At 55.9% G+C, this 19,176-nt stretch overlaps 1 protein-coding gene across 1 annotated transcript; it reads left to right on the top strand.

Annotated features, from left to right (window-relative positions):
- Positions 1 to 5,983: 5,983 nt before the first annotated feature.
- Positions 5,984 to 17,285, top strand: LHX4 (LIM homeobox 4; the record flags this gene model as incomplete). Its single annotated transcript, XM_080349233.1, has 6 exons — positions 5,984 to 6,230; positions 12,792 to 12,963; positions 15,898 to 16,100; positions 16,307 to 16,461; positions 16,635 to 16,806; positions 16,888 to 17,285. 6 exons carry the CDS (start codon positions 5,984 to 5,986, stop codon positions 17,283 to 17,285), a joined length of 1,347 nt encoding a protein of 448 aa, XP_080205359.1.
- Between the last annotated feature and the right edge of the window lie 1,891 nt (positions 17,286 to 19,176).

Here is a 19,176-nt window from a genome sequence, read left to right as displayed (position 1 = left end):
ACTACTGAGCAGGGGGTGGCAGTCATGGGTTCAGCTGCATTTTGTGTGTTCCCCTCTTCAAGATGTGGACTGGCCCCTCCCCACCTTTCCTTGCCCCCTCCCCACTCTCTTGCTTGCTCTCTGCTTGTCTTAGTGGAATAAATTATTTTTGCTGATGCCAGCCCCGCTGTGTCGGCTGGTCCCTGCCATCCCCCCACCCCTGGCTGTCCCCACTCCAGCCTTCTCCATCACCCTGAGAAGAGCACTGGTTTGGTTTAAATCCTTGAAATATTTTTAACGGTTATTATTGTACATTTTCTCCTGCTTTTTTGCTTCTGGATGCACCCACGGGCAGGATGTCTCTATGGTTCTGGTGGCTCTTGGTTTGTCCTCAAGTGGGGTGATGGGGAGGGAGCCTGGGGAAGCTGCTGGAAAATAGTTGGCAGGAGCCGTGGAGCTGCCATTTTCTGGTGGCTGTGCCTGTGGTCCAGAGCAGCGAGACACGTCTGAGCATCCCTGCATTCTCCGGGACTGGGACCTCCATCAGGCACAGGCCCCCTGTGCCTGTCCCCGATTTTCTCTGCCCTTTTATCCTTGTTAGGAATCATTAAGGAAAATGGTTGTTTTCCGGGGCTGGGGCCATCTGCTCTCCCAGCGCTGCCTAAATCCCTCTGTAACAAATTCATTGGGATTATGCTGACCCTCCCCTAATCCCGGCCCTTCCCCCCACGCGGGGGATTTAAAAGGATTAGAACCCGGCCGATAATAAACTTTATTAAGGGGGAGGAGGGGGTGTCAATCCGATTTGGAGCCTTTTTCTTGATATCTTCACTTTGCCCAGGTGGGAGGCAGGATGGAGAAGGAGGGTGGGCGGCTCCACTGCTGCCAGGGCAGTGGGAGCTCTGGATGCTCCAGCCCTTCTTCCATCGTCCACCCTTGAAATAAATTTTCTTCCTCTGTTTTTCTTCCTCCTTTGGTGTCTGTGCATGCTCGCACCTTCATGGGACGTGGGGCTGGCACCCCTGCCGTGCCACCACTGGCCCACTTGCCCTCGGCCATGTCCCTTAGCTGGGTTTTGGTCATCTCATCCCAGCACAGAGCCAGGGGCTGTGTCCCCCCAGCCCAGTGCCAGTCCTGCCCACCACCGGGTGATGGATGGGGAAGGTCTCATCGCTGCAGCCCTGCTGCCTCCTTCTCCTTGATTTCCCCAGGGGGTTTATCCCCAACATCAATAACTCCCGTGTGCACCCCCTCCCCACCAGCTGCTCTACTGCCTGGGACCAAGGGCTTGTGATGAGGGGCTGCCTGCGTGTACCCCTGGCCCAAAATAGCGCCAGGGGGGCTGCTGAAGCCAGGGACAGGCTGGTGGATGTGTTAGGGGGTGCAGTAGGTGGGTGCTTTAGGGGGTGCAGGGAATTAGGGCTGGGAGGGTGGGGGCTGGGGAGGGGAGAGCTGCTGGCAGGGGGTTCGCAGGCAGCCGTGGGCAGGGCTGCCCAGATTAGCATCCCCACCAGCCCCGCCAGGGAGATTTACAGGGCTGGGGAGCTAAAGCTGCCGTGCACGCAGGAAAAAAGAGAGTCCAGTAAATAGACTTTCCGTAATCCTGTTTGGTGCAGTCCCAATCCTCCTGGCCCTGGCTCTGGTGGGCTGTGGCACTAGGGTGTCCCCCCCAGCAGCTGGGGAACCCCACTGCAGGGCTCAAATGGGCCATCGCAGGCAGCGGTGCAGGCAGGAGGCTGCTGCAGGGCTCAGGGCTGCCCAGGGTGGGGGAGTCCCCACACTGTCCCCCACCAGAATGGTGACTTTGGTCCAGGCCCCTACCTGAGCACAGAGAAGCATCACCTTGTGCCATGGCCATGCTCACAGATGGGATAGGCTGTCTTTGTAGGGGGAACCCACTCCAAACCCCCCAAGATGCTCTCCCCAATAGGGGTTACCCCTTCCCAGTGCTGTCACAAGCTGGGGCATCCCCAGGGCTAATTACCCAAATGGCCTGAGGCTGGTGTGAGACAGCCGCTATTCCCTAATACAATTTGCCCTCAACTGCAATTTAATTTTCCGCGAGGCCGGTGGCCGGCCCCTAGCACACACAGCCACCTTCCCACCCCTTTGGTGCTCACTCCCTCCTTCCTCGCCCCTCTTCCTTTTCCCTCCTCGGTGCAGGCAAGAACCTTTCTCCACCAGCATCTCCCCTCCGCACACGCTCCAGTCAAAAAATCACTGGGGGTTCGCTCAATGCCGGTTAATTTTCAATTACAATTAGAAACACCCAGTTTGGCAACACTTGCAAGGGAAAAGGCTTTCTCCGGCTGCTGGTGAGTACCCTGCTCTCTCTGTGTTTGTCACCGCTCCAAACCACCCCTGGCAATAGGGGTGTACGGGATGGGGTCACGGGTAATTATTGGGATAATTAAGAATTGGGGAGGGGTGGGTGCTGCTGGTGGGTTGTGCACATGGGGGCCTGCAGTGCTGCTCAGAGGGGAGGTGACCCCGTCCTGAAGGGTGGCTCTGGGCAGCTTTGGCCCCCAAAGGATGTTCCCCTTTGGGCTGAGGGGGCTGGTCACATGAGCGGACTCTGTGAACTGGGCTGAGACCCCGCAAACTCACTGCACAGGTGGTTGGAAGCCTTGCTGTCTGCTGAGCTCTCTGGTACCTTCAAGCCCACTCAGGTTTTGCTGATGGGTGACATGGCTGTGGTCATGCTCCACTCCCCAGGCACAGGCCAGGGGTGGGTTTTTCTTGCAAAACCCCAATTCTGCCTTGAAACACTCCTGTTGCACCTGGGAATGGTGCACCGACGTCCCCATGGGTGACAGGCTGCCTTCAGCACGGGACATCACCCTGGGCATCCCCAGTTCCCACCTGCCCAGGGCTGGGGCACACAAAGGGAGGCTCAGTCTGGGGTTTGGTGAAGGTTCTGGGATTTACCTGATTTATTGTTATTATTACTATTAATTAATCGCCACTTGTCTGTGGATTTTGCATCATCACTGGTGTCTTCATCTGGCTGCAGGGCCAGGAGGAGTTCAGGTGATGCAGAGGAGGGAGTGGGGCATCTGTGCAGGTCCAGAGCCCCCCAAAAACTGCCCTGGAAATGCAACCCTCTGAAAATTGTGACAGTCACCTTTCTGCAGGCGCAACACCACTGATCCTTAGCCGTGTTTTAGCTTTGGGAGGAGGAGGATGTCTGGGGTGGGAATTTCACACCCATCACATATAAAGCTCTATCTCCTTGGGTACCACCAGGACCTGGCAGCATCTTGGGTGGCACAAAGCGGGTTTTCTGGGCCAGCAGCTCGTGCCCATCCCCACCACTTTCTCCTCCCAATGTTCAGGCATAACAGGGTGCGCTGGGGAAAGCAAACCCAAAAGAGACAAAAAAACCCCACTGACACGATGAACAGATGGACAGCAGGAAGACTGAGCTGGGGACAAAGCCATACTGCAAGGCACAGAAGGGATGAAGGCTCAGCTGGGAAGATGTGGTGAGCTGAGAGCAAGCAGAGAGGAAGATGCTGGTGGGTTTTTTTAATGGACACTTGTGGTGGCAGTGCCCCAGCAGCACAATGCTCCCCTGAGGTGAAGGCTCAGTGCTGTGTGACTCCCTTTGCCCGCTGGCCGCTGCCGTGAGTGATCCGGAGCGGGGCAGAAGGGGCTGGATCAATCTGGCAAAGCAGAAAAATGAATGAAAATTGAATTCCCCAAGAAGAAGGGGGTGGGGGGAGCTGTTAGGATGGCTGAGAGATAAATCAGAGCGTGCTGGAGCAGCGGGGGGGAGGTGGGGGGGTGGAACTGAGATGACTTCCAGCAGAGGTGCAATAATTAGGTAAATAGGTTAGAAATGCAAAGTGGTGGGACAGGGAGGCTATGGGATGCTGTCTGTCTGCCTGTCCACATGTCCGGCTAAACTTCTTCTGTAAAACTGCCTTAGGGACCTGCCTCTCTGTGTCCCTGGGCTGGGAGCTCTGGTGCTGTGGGCTGTTCGGGGACCCCTCAGGGGGACAGCGGCCCCTGTCCCAAGGGGCTGAGGAGCGCAGGTGGCTGGGGCTGGTGGGGGTCTGGTTGGGCGTAATGCACTTAAGAGTCAGTGCTTGATTTAGGGGAGAAGGGGAGGAGATGGGAATGGTTGGGATTTTCCTCCCTTGCGGTGGGGAGCTGATTTTGGGGCTTGGACTGCGGTGGGAGGCTGGAAGGAGCTCACTCCTGCAATGAGTGCACACAGGTCTCTGCCTGGTGGTGTGAGATGAGCTGGCTGGGGTTTTGCTGATAAAATGAAGCTTTCGGGGTTAAAAACCAGCAGGTCATTGAAAAGCTAACATTTTTTTTCCTAAGGAACTATCAGGTTTAATACATTTCTCAGGGTTTATGACTTTTATTTTTACTTTTTTTTTTTTTTTCCAAATTGCTGATGTGTCCCACCTGCACATTTCCTGAGGGGATAGTTCATGATTTTTTCAGGTGGGAAAAACCTCTTCCTAGTTTGTATTTCAGCTTGGAAATGAAAGCATGGAAAGGGCACACGTGAGCTGAGGGTGACTGTGCTCTGGGCTGGGCTGAGCATCCTTCCCTTCCCTCTCAGCACTGCCACACGTCCCACCTCAGAGGTTTCACCCTGCTTGGGCAGGCTTGGCGCTCTAAGTGCCCGCTAGCCAGGCAGAGTGGGACTTCAGAGCACGTTGGTGCCATTTGGCATCATTGTCCCCAAGCCGGTGATGTGGTGAGCATGGGGAAGCATGAGGCTCGAGACAACCCCTCCAGATGCATTTCGGTGAGCTTCCTCACTCAGCCCTTTGCCCCTCGGGTACCGTTGGGTACTGCTGCCTCCCAACTCATCAGTTTTGCTCTGGTGCTTCAGGCTGGATTGTCACAGGGTTTGCCCTTGCCCTTGGAAGCCACAGTCATGTCGAGCCCTTTGCCCTGTCCCTTTGGCATCACCACGGGTTAGTGCCAGGGTTGGGTTAATGGTTAGACTCAATGATCTTGAGGGTCTTTTCCAATCAAAATGATTCTATGATTCTATGATTCTACCATCCTTGTGCCATAGCAGCCAGTGGGCTGTCAGGTGGGTTTGCTGCAGTGCTGAGGAGTTGGGTTGGCGCTTTCCATGCACAGGTGTGTCCCTGTGGGAGGTGCTATTGGGACTGGCCCTGGACCATGAGTGTGTTCCAGTGCCCTGCCGAATCAGAGCTGGCCATACCCAGTGCTGGTGTTGCCCATGGGAGTTATGAACCACTGGGAAATAGGATCTTAAAATCATAGAATCATTTTACTTGGAAGAGATTGTCAAGATCATTGAGTCCAACCATTAACCTGGCGCTAACCCCATGTCCCTGAGAACATCATCTCCCTGTCTGTTCCACCCCTCCAGGGCTGGTGACTCCACCACTGCCCTGGGCAGCCTGTTCCAATGCCTGACAGCCCTTTTGGGAAGAAATTGTTCCCAGTATCCAACCTAAACCTCTCTGGTGCAACTTGATGCCATTTCCTCTTGTCCTATCACGTGTTACTTGGGAGAAGAGACTAACACCCTTCATGCTCCAATCTCATTTAGTGTAGCTGTAGAGAGCAAGGTCTCCTCTCTAACTCATTGCTGTGGCATTAAGGAGGTGGTGATGCGCTGGTGCCCGCTGCAGCCGGGGAAGGTGCCCGCCTGGCTGAGCGCCTGTCCTCAGCGGCAGGAAGGACAGGGCTGGGGCTGTGTGCTACCCAACCCTTTCCACCTATGGCACCCTCCCTGGTACTCAGCAGCGCCTCTGGTCGTGACAGCACCATGTCGCGACAGCGACGGCCGCCCGAGGCCGGGGCTGGCCCCGGTGCGCTCCGCGGGGCGCCCCCAGCCCCGCCCCTTCCCCGCAGGCCCCGCCCCCGCCCCGCAGGCCCCGCCTTCCCTCCCGTCAGGCCCCGCCCCTGCCGGCGCGGAGCGGGCAGCGATTGGCCCCGGGCGGCCCGGCCCGCCCCCGCCCCCCTGCGGGCGGTGACGTCAGGCGCGCTCCCCTCCGGGTGAATGAATGGGAGGCGGGCGGCGCTGGCGGGTACAGCTGCGGCGCCGCGCCCGGGCCGGCACCGGCACCGCCCGCGGGACCCGGCGCTGCCTCCCGCCGTGGGGCTCCGCCGGCCCGGGCCGCGTCTCTCCCTTCCCTCTTCTCTCCCCTCCGCCGCCCTCCGGGCCAATAAAATGATGCAAAGCTCCGCGCTCGCTGCCGAAGGGGCTGTCAAGGGGCTTCCCGAGATCCTCGGTGTGCCGGTGCAACGTAAGGACGCTTTTCTCTTCTCCCTCCTTCGCTCCTTGCCGCAAAGGCGGCCCCGGGCGGGCGGGCAGGGGCTGGAGGGGCAGCGCCCTGCGGGATGGGCAGGTGCCTCCCGCTCCCGCCCGGGCGCGGTTTTTTTACTCTTCTTTATTTTTTTCACCTATATGTAGCAGCATTAATAATGTGTAAATTAAATTAGGAGGGTGCGGAAAGGAGAGCGGTGCCCCGGGCCGTGCGGACAGCGGGAGCCGTACGGGCCCGGTCCCGACGGGGAGGTTTCGTGACCGCGGCTCCGGTTGTGCGTGTGGAGGCGCGTGTGCAAGTGTACGTGTGTGTGGTTTCCCGGCCCGCAGCGCACGGCCCCCCGCTTATATCGTTTATCGCGACAAGAAGAGCCTCACGGGCGAACGGCGGCGGTGGGAAGGGTCCCCACGAGCGTGCGTGCATGTTAGCGGGACGGCGAGCGCGGTTTGGCTCGGAACGATGCCGCCGTGTTTGCGTCTATCGCAAAATCACCTGCGTATCTGTATGTGCACATATATGCTCTGTAGCTACAGGTAGCATGTTCGTATGAAAGCACATATTCGCGCCTGCTGTGAGGGTGAATGTCAGCGTATCTGGGGGTACATGCGCCCACGCAGGTATGGATGTGTATGGACCCCACGGGTGTAGGTACCCAAGCGTGTCTCAGCGGGACGCGTACGCCGGCAGCCGTCGAGCCCTACACGGGGGGGAGGCCCTCTGCACGCACACCGCTATGGATGAGCGGAGCCGGTGCGGGGGCGACCGTGCCCCCCTGCGCCCCCGGCCCATCTCCGGAGCTGCTGGGGCGGGCGGCGGGGACGCTCGGCAAGTGGTGCGGGCTGGAGCTACGCGGGCATTGTCATCATCATCATCATTATTAATTATACTTCTCAGTTTGCAAACGGTTCCCGAGAACCGGGAGTGGGGGGAAGCCCGCCGGGAGGAGCCGGGCGATGTTCTGCCCCAACCCGAGGCACCCGGAAAGTTGAGGGGAGGGAGCCCCGGTGGAGGCGGGGGGAAGAGACGGGCCCGAGCCCCGAGAGAGCCCGGCGGGGGTGGGCAGCTGTGCCGTGGGGCCCGGCCGCATTTCGTGAGACACGCAGGGGTGGTGGGGGGGTGCGCACCCCGACCGCTGCCCATTCTGGGTCAGGCTTTATCCCCCGTTCGCCGCTGCTCCCCGGAGCCTCCCGCGCCTTTCACCGGCCCTCGGCCACCCCGGGCGGCTGGAATTCGTTTTCCAAGGGGAGCGAAGCCAGTGCCCCTGCCTGCTGTTCTCGGTGACCAGTCCCCATCCTGCTTTGGGGGGACTGTCCCCGTTATCCCCCGTTTCGGTCCTGTCGCCGGGCCCCGGGGGAGGTGCAGACGGGTACGTTTAACCTTATTTCATCGTAGCAGAGGGGAAGAATAATCCCCTTGGATTGGAGCGTGCAGGGGTGGGGAGGGTCCATCCCACCGCCAAATTCCGACCATCCCCCTGCGACCGAATAACGCCACCGGTTCCCAGCGGCAGGGTCACTTTTATGGCCCCGAAGGCCCACTGGTTTGAGGAGGAATTCGGTGTCCGGGAGCAGCAATCGCCGCAGCAAAGCTCCCTGGTTTGGCTCTTCTGGATGCCACCAAACTCTCCCACCCGTGACACTGCCATTTCGGTACTAACTGACGCGTATCAGGAATTATCAGGAAATAAATAATAATACCAGCTATTATTATTATTGTTAATATTTATTTAAGCGCAAAAATTAGCGGCAGGAGCAAAATACATGCAGATGGGCTGTTATAAAAGTTTCCGTGGCTCTGCCGTTTCCCGGCCGCTCCGCTGCCGGTTCCCGGCCATCGGGTTTCGTGGTGTGACAGATTTGGGGCCTGATCCTGCACCAGTTACTCGTGTGAACGGCTTCCCGGGGCGAAAGGGGCTGCCCCTGGACAGGGAACACCTTCCCAAGGGGAATTCGGCCCCGCTGCCTTCACCAGGGTCACCCACCCCAGCAGCACCTCGATATTTCATCATGCCTGTGATGAAAATATTTGATATTTTCATTTCTAATCCCTATTAAATCGCAGATTTTTCTTTCTGTTTAAATGCCGCACAGCCTCCTTATTTTAGCTTATTTCTCTTATTTAGGGGCTGTGTCTTACTGCATCTACACCAGCAAGATTTTGGGGAGCCGAGCCTCGGGGAATCTCCCCCTGACAGCTCCAGCTTTGCAGACGGGATTTTTACAACTGTGATTCCGAATATTATTTATGAATATTATTTTGCAAATCTCACCGAAGTAAAAACTTCTGCCAAAGCCTGTGGGAATCGTGCCCGAGTGCCGCCAGCCCCTGGCCAAGGGGCTGCGGGGGGGTTGATTAATCGCCGCTGGGAAAGTCGTTTGCGCGCTGCAGAGAAATGAATTGGAGGATTTTTTTTTTCATGTGAAGGAATGAGATTTCCTCTCCGCAGAAAGTCTTTTTAAACAGCCCTCGACCTGGTGCTTTCTTTGGGGACGGTGTTGGGTGCAGGCTCCGGTACCGGGGGACCGGACCGCCTTTGTGCTCCGGCTTTCCACCGCATTGCCGAGACACCCATTCTGCAGCACCGTCCCCTCCACGCGTGACGTTTCCTTCCCTCTAAAAGCAAATAAAACCCCCCAAGAAGGGAGTGGTTTGCCACCTGGGTGCCTGGCGTGGTGTGGGGTCGGGCTGCGGGGTGCTTATGGGGGTGGGCATCCTCCCCAAACCCTGCCGCGGCATAGCCTCCACCGTCGCATTTGAAGGTTTTTGAGGTCCGAGGGATTTCTGAGGCCACACGCCGGTTTGTTTCGTTTCCATCGTTATTATTATTATTTTATTTTCCGTCGGGGCAAGGGAGCGGGACGGAAAGATGGACCCGCGGCTAATAAATCACGGTCACGGCGAGGGGACAGACCTCAGCCCATCTTGTCAGGCCAGCACTCGAGTGTCCCGCCGCGGAGGGGGATCCGGGGGCAGGGAGGGAGGGATTGCAGAGCTGGCTACGGGTTTTAATGGGATACGGCCAAATCCTGTCCGGACGGGAGGCAGGGATGCGCACTGGCTGTGCCCTCCCCATCCCTGGCACATCACCCCGTGCGTGGAGGGGGTGACCCCCAGCCTTTCCCCCGCCTCGAGAAACGGCTTTTATTGAGGCTGCTGCATCCCTGGAGAGGTCCCCATGTCCCCGAGGTGGAGAGGAGGGGGCTGTGGGGCTGCGTGCCCCCCCTGCTCTGTCTGCGGGAGCATCCAGCCACACAGAGAGCCAGCCCGGAGATACTGGTGGGCAACGACAGCAAGGGAGCACATCAATACCATTAACATTATTCCCGTTATATCAAATAATTTAGTTAAAACAAGTGAAACAAATACGAGGCTTTCCTCAGGCAGTGCAGACCTGACCCTGGTGCAGCCGCCGCCGTGTCAAAGCACAAAGCAAAATGCAGGGGTTGTATTTAAGATATTCTTCTCTCTGCGTGCATCAGGCAAAACAGTGTGTTGACCTGGACAACTTCTGGTACCCCCACAGGTCCCACTTTTTAAATTTTTATTTTATTATTATCGTTATTATTATTATTATGCACAGGGAAGAGGAGACAAGTTGATAGGACTTCTGCACATCTGCATGTGCACACACAGACCTGTGTGCATTTGCTTGTTGCTGTAAATTTACAGACAGATCAAAAGAAAAAAGAAACAGGTCTCTTTTTAAAAAAGAAATCGCTTGAAATTTGGAGGATGACATTGTAGCATCTGCTGCAGTTGTTTGTTTGTTTGTTGAAATTAAGCTGTGTTGCTGCCTTTAAGGAGAAAGCTGTGTTTATTAGCTTGTGAGTACAAATATATACATGTATGTGTGTATATATATATATGTATACACATGTTTATATAAATAACCACTTATATAAAAACCTGTTTCATAAACGAGCATACATGTCTCTGGAATAAATGGCGATGATTTACTTGGCAATACTAGCAAAAGCGCCTCCTCTTCGGGCTGGTGCTGTCGTTTGTGCCAAAGGTTTTCACGTTGCTCTGAAACGGATTTAACAAATGAAATGTGGAAAAGGTGGTTGGTGCCGACCAGAGGAGCAAATCATCCAGGTGTTTCCAGAGCAGGAAGGAGGAGGGGGACCTATGGAAGCTGTAGATACTTTTTTATATATGTATATATATAATATATAATATATATATATTTTTAATTGTATTTTTGTATTTTTTTTTTCTCATGTTGTTAATGCAACAGAGGCTTAAATGCCAGCAATAAATACAGGCTGAAGGGCACTGGGATTGTAACTATCTAACCTCATGATTGATAAAATAAACCACCTTCAGTTGGGATATGTATCAGTGCCTCAAAGTATTTAAAAATAGTGTTGTTTAAGGCTGTACAATTTTCTACTGTGCTCTCTTCCTCCTCCCATCTCTCCTCTTTTTCCGCCTTTCCTCTTTTCCATTCTTTCCTCCTCTTATCTCTCCTTTTTTCCTTTTTTTCCCGTTTTTTTCCCGTTTTTTCCTTTTTTTCCGTTTTTTTTTCTTTTTTCCTTTTTTTTTATTTCCTCCTTTTTTTTTTCCTTTTCCCCCATTTTCCTTTCCTCCTTTTTTCCTTTTTCTCTTTTTTCTTTTTTTTTATTTATTTTTTCCTTTTTTTAACCTTTTTTCCTTTCCCCTCCTTTTTCATTCCCCCACATTATCTTTTTTCTTCTTTATTATTTTTTTCTTTCTTCCCTCCCCCCCCTTTTTCTTCCCCCCTTTTTCTTCCCCCCTTTTTCTTCCCCCCCCTTTTCTTCCCCCCCTTTTCTTCCCCCCCTTTTCTTCCCCCCTTTTTCTTCCCCCCCTTTTTCTTCCCCCTCTTTTTCTTCGCCCTCCTTTTCTTCCCCCTTTCTTTTTTCATTTCCCCCCTTTTTCATTTTCCCCTTTTTCTTCCCCCCCTTTTTCTTTTTCCCCTTTTTTCTCCTTTCCCCCCCCCTTTTTCCATTTTTCTTCTCCTCCCGCTTTTTCCTTTATTTCCTTCTTTTTTTTCCTTTTTTCTCCTTTCCCTTTTTAACCCCCCCCCGCCCCCTTTTTTTTCCTTCTTTCCCTTTTTTCCTTCCTGTTTTCCCTCCTTTGTTTTTCCCCGCTCCCGGCAGGCTGCAGGAGCTCCCTCTCCCCCTGCATTGCCGAGCCCCGCCATGCCCGGATAGGGTGGCTCCGGCCCCAGGTGCGGGGGGATGCGGGGACTCGTTCCGGGCAGGGTGGCTCCGACCCCAGGTGCGGGGGGATGCGGGGACTCGTTCCGGGCAGGGTGGCTCCGGTCCCAGGTGCGGGGGGATGCAGGGACTCGTTCCGGGCAGGGTGGCTCCGGCCCCAGGTGCAGAGGGATGCGGGGACTCGTTCCGGGCAGAGTGGCTCCGACCCCAGGTGCGGGGGGGATGCGGGGACTTGTTCCTCTGGCTGGTGCCACCGCTGGTAGGTGAAGGAGCCACCTCTGCTGGGGACAGCACGTCCCCTCTCAGCCTCCCCAGCACTTGGAGCGGCAAAAAAGAAATAATCTGAGGCACCCCCCCTCGATATTTACTGTCAGGGCTCCCTTGGCATCCTTTATGCATAAACATCACTCCTGCTCTTACGCTCCAGCTATGGGCATGTGTTGTGTTTTTTTTCTTCCCCCCAAAATCAATCTTCTTTCATGCGTGTGTGTCAGCATTATGTGCCTGGCTTTTACCCGGCAATCTTCTCCTGCAGACTTTTACAGCACCTCCCGTTTATTCTGAACTGTGGGCAGATAGAGAGAGAGATAAATATCCAGCTCTCCAGATCTATAGAAGCTGTCTGTCTATAGGCAGACATTGCACAGGAGGCTGGGTGGCTGGCTGTACATCTTGCCTTAGGAAAACGCTCCTACTCCCAGCACCCTCCCGTAGCATGGGTGCTGCGGGAGGGACTGCATGGGGCTGGACTCTCCACCACAGCTGTGCTCCAGCCTGGCCTTACTTATGCACACATTTTCCAGCTATTTCCAGTGGGATGGGTCTGTAACACCCCAGTTGGATGGGAAAAAAATGGGTGGAAATGTGCCGTTCCCATCATCATGTGAAAAATAGGGTCCTGGGGACCAAATGGGTTTTGGACCATGGAGGGATGCAAAGTGGCTCATGGTCCTCAGGTTGCAGTGGCAGTGGAGGAGAAGAGACATTTGCCCATCTTGAAAAATCCTCTGCAGGTGGTGTGGAGGTGGTTGGTGTCCTGCACCCCTGGGTCACAGCTGGGACCCTGTGGGTCCCCCCGGCAGCCTGGCCCTTGGGGGACAGGGTGGCCGTAGGGAGCACCGAGCCATATTCCTGTTTGGGGACTGCAGGATGCCATCCTGGAGGGAGGAGGGAGCGTGGCCTGAAAAATGGGTTGCAGAAGGGAAGAGCATCACCTGTGTGTGTCCACACATGGCAGAGCCATGGGCTTTGCTACCCAGAGGATTTTGGCGAAGGTTGGCAAAGGAAGATGTGCCGGGAGGGGGCTGCGGTGGCTGACGCTGCTTTTTCTTTCCATCTCTCTCCCTGCCCTGCCCAGAGATCCCCCAGTGTGCCGGCTGCAACCAGCACATCCTGGACAAATTCATCCTCAAGGTCCTGGACCGGCACTGGCACAGCTCCTGCCTCAAGTGCGCCGACTGCCAGATGCAGCTGGCCGACCGCTGCTTCTCCCGGGCCGGCAGCGTCTACTGCAAGGAGGACTTCTTCAAGTGAGTACTTCTTGGGGGCACCGCCCCCCGAATGCAGCGTCTCTCCGTGTGTGAAGCAAACACACAGCCTGTTTTTAGACGTTATTTCTCCAAAATCTTTATTTTCCTTTATTGTCACAACAAAAAATATGTTGCTACTCTACTGTTGCCGCAAGTCGGATGCTGCTGCTTGGGATTTAACCTTCTTAAAGCTCCAAATCCCCCCGATGCTCCTGTCCCTCTCCCGTGCTGGTTTCAGCCCCCCATGGGATGTCGAGCTGCCGTGGTTCGGCAGCGGCCCCGGCTCTGTTCAGAGCTAGAGGGCAGGAGAAAACCGCGCAAGGCAGCGGCATTGCTGCCTGCTCCTGCCCGAGCCCCTCGCTCGCCTCACCGGGGTTTGCTGATGCCATTTTTCTCCCTTCTGCTTTTTATCTTTTTACATTTTTAGTGGTTCGGTTTGGTTTGGTTTGGTTTGGTTTGGTTTGTTTCTTTTCCTTCCAGTAGTGTGCAAACTTCATTTGATTTGTCGGCAGCTGCCTCTGAGCTGTGCGATGCTGCAGCCTCAGCCTTTCCCTGCTCCCCCGGGACAGGACAACCTGTTTCCCATTAAAAATGGACTTTCCATCAGGGATGCTCTGGCTGCTGGCGATACTCGGGAGCTTTCCCAAGGGATGGCAAGAGGGTGTTGCACCAGGGCTGGGCACAGCTCTGCGGGGAGGAGGATCCTGGCCATCATCTCCTGCGCATCCCTGGTCGCTCCAGCTCTTCCTATCACCGGCTAAACCAACCCATGGTGCTTACACCCCGTGCTAATCCCTGGCCAGGACTTTCCCTGCCTGCCCATCCCCAGGCTCTCAAGCCTCCTATGTGTCACCCCCACAAGCCACCAGGGCCAAAGATATATCTTGAATTTCTCCTTCCCAGCTGGCAAGCGTGTGACGGTTAAAGCAGCCGCTCCAGCCTGGGTAATAACACTTTTGCTTCTGATATTTTCCAGCCTATTAATCTCCAAGTCATTTAAATAGTCGCCCAAAAGGTGCGGGTAATCAATGTTAATTAGAGCCGAGAGATCAGTGACTTTCTTAGATGAGGTCCTGCCTGGATTATTTGGTGCCAATCAATAGCATCTCGGCACTTGCTCGCCTCACCTTTATTTCAACCGCTCATTGATTTCGGGGTAGGTAACCTGTGGAGGACGCAAGGATTTCAGGCCAACCTCAGCAGCAGGTTTACAACACAGGAGCTACTTACAAAAACACCAGATTTTTCTGGTTTTTACCTTTTTTTTCCTCCTCCAAATTGCAGTGCTTGGTCCCCCGCTGTGGGCAGCTCTGCCCTTGGTCTGGCCATCCCCAGGTTGTGTGGAAACACCCTAGGATGCTGGAGCATGGCTTAAAATGGCTTTAATAGGGTTATGTGGGGGTGATGGATGGGCAGAGGGAGGGTGGGAGCTGCAGAGTGTGCACCGGCTCAGTCTTGGGTACGGAAAAGCATCGTCTGTCTGTCTGTCCTATCCCTTCCTTCATCCCTTCATCGCTCACTCCATCCCTTCATCCCTCCCTCCCTCTCTCCATCACCTCCCACCCTCCCTCTCAGCTGACTCCGGGAGAGCTGAGGTCTCCCCAGCAGATGTCCAGGGACTCTCCCTTTAGGATACAAGCCCAGAAAATGAGACAAAATAGGTTTTTCCCTCCTCACCTTCTGCTTCTAACACCCCTTTGGGCAGCTGTTGAAATAGCACCAGTGCCACTCATGTTTGGTGCCCACCACCCGTCTCTGGGTGACACTTGCATGACTCGGGGACAGTCTCAGGGGCCCAGCTTTGGTGGCTGTGCCCCAGCTTCATGGACAGTGTGAGGACACGGGCAGCTGTGGGTCTCACAGGGTGATTTTTGCATGGTTGGGGGATGTTCAGCCCTTGGAGGGGCAGCAAGAGGTGCCTGGGGTGGCTGTACCCTCTGGGGAACCCCAAATGTCACCGCCTGCCCCTGCAGCCTTGGGACTGGGGGCTGAAGGGCTTGTGTTTTCCCCAGAGGGGTCTGTTTAAGGTGAAGGGGACAGATTTGTTCTGCTCGCTGCTGCTGCAACGCCAGGATGGCTCCATGGGGTCCTTGCACACTCCTTGCACAATTCTTGCACCATTCTTACATGGCCCTTGCATGTTTGTTCCACACTTCTTGCATTTCTTTGCACAACTGCTTGCACGTTCCTTCCGTGCTTTTCGTCCTATTGTTGCATGCTGCTTCCACACTTCTTGCACCATTCTTGCACGTTCCTTGCATACTGCTTCCATGCTTCTTGCATGCACATTCCAAACTTCTTGCCCCGTTCTTACATGGTCCTTGAATGCTTTTTCCACCCTCATTGCATGCTTCTTGTCTCATTCTTGCATGTTGCTTCCACACTTCTAGCATCTGCTTGCACACTTTTTGCATTCGTGTTCCACACTCCTTGCACCATTCTTGCATGGTACTTACATGCTGCTTCCACACTTCTCACATGCTGGTTGCACACCTCTTGCTCTCTCCTCGCAGCCGTGCTGGTGGGCTTGCTTAGGCTCACGCCTACCCCAAGCCAGCACACCCCATGCACCCGTTGGGCTGTCATTACGGTGTAAGAGCCCCATCATTCTGCATTAATCTGGGATTCATCATGCTAGCGGGGCGGTGTAATTAATTTATTTGGTATTAACGTGGATGAAATATGTACTGTCCTTGTGGGGGAAAATCAGGCAGCCTATAAGCATTAGTTAAAAGAACCATTAAAATCAAACCTTCCTCAGCTCCATTAGGCCGGTCTTTCACACTGAAGAAGATAAACCCCTGCCGTGTGAAGTGTCATGCATAATTAGGTTGATTGCTGGTTTAAACTCTGCCCTGTCTTCCCGGTTCCCACCCCATCTCTGGTGAAGCCCACCTCGCCGGGGGGCTCAGGGTCTCCCTCTTCTCCTTACAGACGTTTTGGGACCAAATGCACGGCGTGCCAGCAGGGCATCCCCCCCACCCAGGTGGTCCGCAAAGCCCAGGACTTTGTGTACCACCTCCACTGCTTCGCCTGCATCATCTGCAGCCGGCAGCTGGCCACCGGTGACGAGTTCTACCTGATGGAGGACGGGCGGCTGGTCTGCAAGGAGGACTACGAGACTGCCAAGCAGAACGGTAGGCACCCCGAAAGGACTATGAGGTGGGACATCACACCGAGGAGTGGCTGCGGGTCATGTAACTGCATTGTAGCTGTGGGAAGGGGCTGCTGCGGGCTCTGAGGCAGATGTTATTTGGGAGCTTTTCCCTAGTGGCGTGGGCTGGTGGTTTGAGGTTGCTCACACTGCTGCAGTTGGGGCTGGTACCAGTTTCTTTGCCTGCAGATGACTCCGAGGCGGGCGCTAAGCGGCCCCGGACCACCATCACGGCCAAGCAGCTGGAGACACTGAAGAACGCCTACAAAAACTCCCCCAAGCCTGCCCGACACGTGCGGGAGCAGCTCTCCTCCGAGACGGGGCTCGACATGAGGGTGGTGCAGGTGAGGCCGTGGGGATGCCCTTTCCCACGCAGGGGTCCCGCTGGGGTGCCGGGGTGGCATGGATGCCTGGGAGATGGGTTCCAGGGGTGCTGGGTTGCATGGATGCATGGGAGCCAGGTTGCAAGGGTGCCAGTGAGCTGTGATGCCATCGATGTCCCCATTTCCCATCCCAGGTGTGGTTCCAGAACCGCCGTGCCAAGGAGAAGCGGCTGAAGAAGGACGCAGGGCGGCACCGCTGGGGACAGTTTTACAAGAGCGTCAAGCGGAGCCGGGGGGGTGGCAAGCTGGAGAAGGAGAGCTCGGCCGAGGACTGCGGAGTCAGCGACAGCGAGCTCAGCTTCCGCGGTGAGCGGGGTGCTGGTGTGGGGTGGGGGGACTCTGGGGGTCCCCCCTGTGCTGACCCTGCCTCTCTGCTCTCCCCAGCAGAAGACCAGATCCTCTCCGAGCTCGGCCACACCAACAGGGTTTATGGCACCGTGGAGGACGTGGCGGGCGGACAGTTGCTGAACGGCAGCTTCTCCATGGAGGGGACGGGACAGTCGTACCAGGACTTGCGGGACGGGAGTCCCTATGGCCTCCCCCAGTCGCCATCCTCTATCTCCTCCCTGCCGGCCCACCCCCCCTTACTCAACGGGCTGGACTACGCCATGGACGGCAACCTGGGGCTGGTGGCCCACGGGGCGCAGGGGGTGAGTCAGACGCTGCGGGCCATGGCCGGGGGGGGCCCCACCTCCGACATCTCCACGGGGAGCAGCGTCGGGTACCCAGACTTTCCCACCAGCCCGGCCTCTTGGCTGGACGACATGGATCACCCCCCTTTCTAAGCGCCGCTCACCCCCCACCCCGGTCCCCTCTCGCTGCCCCCCCCAGCCCACAAGCCATCTCGCTGGCGATTGACATTTCCAGGATTTCCCATGGGAACCAGCCCCGGAGGGCTGGAGGGGGGGAATGGCATCGGCGGTGGTGGGGGCGGCTGTGCCTGGGCTGGGGGGCACAGATGCTTTTGGGTGTAAGCACAAGACAGGTGTTGGCACATGGGCCACATGGCGAAGATGCCAGCACAGGGCTGGGGCTTGGCGGGGTGTGCGATGGAGCAATGGTGCGAGCTGGCAGGAGGGGAGGACAATCAGGGGTGGCAGAGATCATCCCGGTGCCCGCAACAGCCCCGCGCCCCTCCCGCTGCTATTTTCAAGAATTATTTTTCGGTATGGACTTGATACGCGATGTGACGTTGCCCGGACCCTCGGTGGAAAGAAAATTCTTTATTGTAGAAGGGTTTATTTTAGTGAGGCCAGGACCATCGCCCCACTGCCCGGGGGTGATGCTGTTCTGCATGCGGCGGCTCTGGGGCTGTGATTGATCCCCAGGAGCGCTTCCAGTGCATCACTGCAGGTTTGACCTTGGTTGCGTGGTGGGGAGGAATTAAAAGAGAAGAAAAAATAGAAGCCCGCAGCCTGAGCTGCCCAAGGGCCAAGCGGGGCTGACACAGGGAGAGGAGCTGGGGAAGGGTCGGGGGAAGGTGGGGAACGTTTGCTCTGAGGATATTGCAAAAAATTCCCCCCAAGAAGAGGGGGGAAAGGGCACTTCATCAGCTGCAGAAGCACCCACATGGTGGGAACTGGAGGGGACAGGGTGGATGAGACCCCAGGCAGCTGCTTGCTCACCCCCCACCCTCACCAGGTGTTTGACCCGATGATAAAATCCAGCTCTGCGCTCTCTGTCTGGGGTGCCCAACTCCACCCCAGCCCTGCGGGTATTCCCTGACCATGGGGTCCCCACCATCACCCCCCAGCTCTGGGGTGGTGCTGATGGTCCCAGGCTGCCCTTTGTGGGGGCTGGCGGCAGATCCAGTTACCTCGCTGCAACCAGAGGCTGGAGGTGGGGGGGTGCTCCAAAATCAAAGGAGAGAAAAAATAATAGTTGAAAAAAACCCAAAATGTTGCCACACAAGAAAGCACATCACTGGTATGTCCCTGTCCCTCCTGTCCCCCCTGCGTGGGTGTGTTGGTGCTGCAGGAGCTGCACCCATGTGCCTCCCCCCCTCCCCAGCTTTGGGTGCTGCTGTGTGCCAAGCCCCCAGCCTCACCGGGCACGGCTGGCGGGGAGGGGGCCGGGGGAGCCGTGCCCACTGCTCTCCATTGACAAGGCCAAATGTGTCCCCCCTTGCTCCCTTCGCTGTGTAAATTTTGTACAGTTCCAGAAAGTGAGAGTCTTGTTTCCTGGGGGGGGAGGGGAAAAAAAGGAAAAATAGACCCCAACAAAAAATAATAATAAAAAAAAAAATCAAAGATTAAAACCTTATTTATTGCCAAGTCTTTGGGGAGAAAGGACCTCCCCCAGTCCTCTCAAACTCGGGCCTGGGGTGTTGCTTTTGTACCCTGCCCTCCTGCACGTTGGCATGAGATGTGTACGGTCACCCCCTCGCCTGGAGGGAAAGCGATGTCAAATAAAACTCGGGATGCTCTTTAGCAGCTGCTGGTTTTGGGATTTATTGTTTTTCTCCTTCCACCATCGGCATCACCTGCTCCAGCACTGTTGGATCTTTGGGCTCGGGATCCAGGACGAGTGACACAGGTCACAGTGCCCTGGCTTTTTGCGGGGATGGAGAGGTGGGTGGGTTTGGGGGGAAGCATCTCCATCCCTGCCACACGGCACCCCAAGATGCTCGCAACTTTTCTGCCAGCACGCAGGGATGGCGGGGAAACCGTGGGGACC

Source organism: Nesoenas mayeri (genome assembly GCF_963082525.1).
Source record: "Nesoenas mayeri genome assembly, chromosome: 8".
NCBI lineage: Eukaryota > Metazoa > Chordata > Aves > Columbiformes > Columbidae > Nesoenas > Nesoenas mayeri.
The sequence above is the reverse complement of the archived record's forward strand: the minus strand, read 5'-3'. Positions and strand labels throughout refer to the sequence as shown.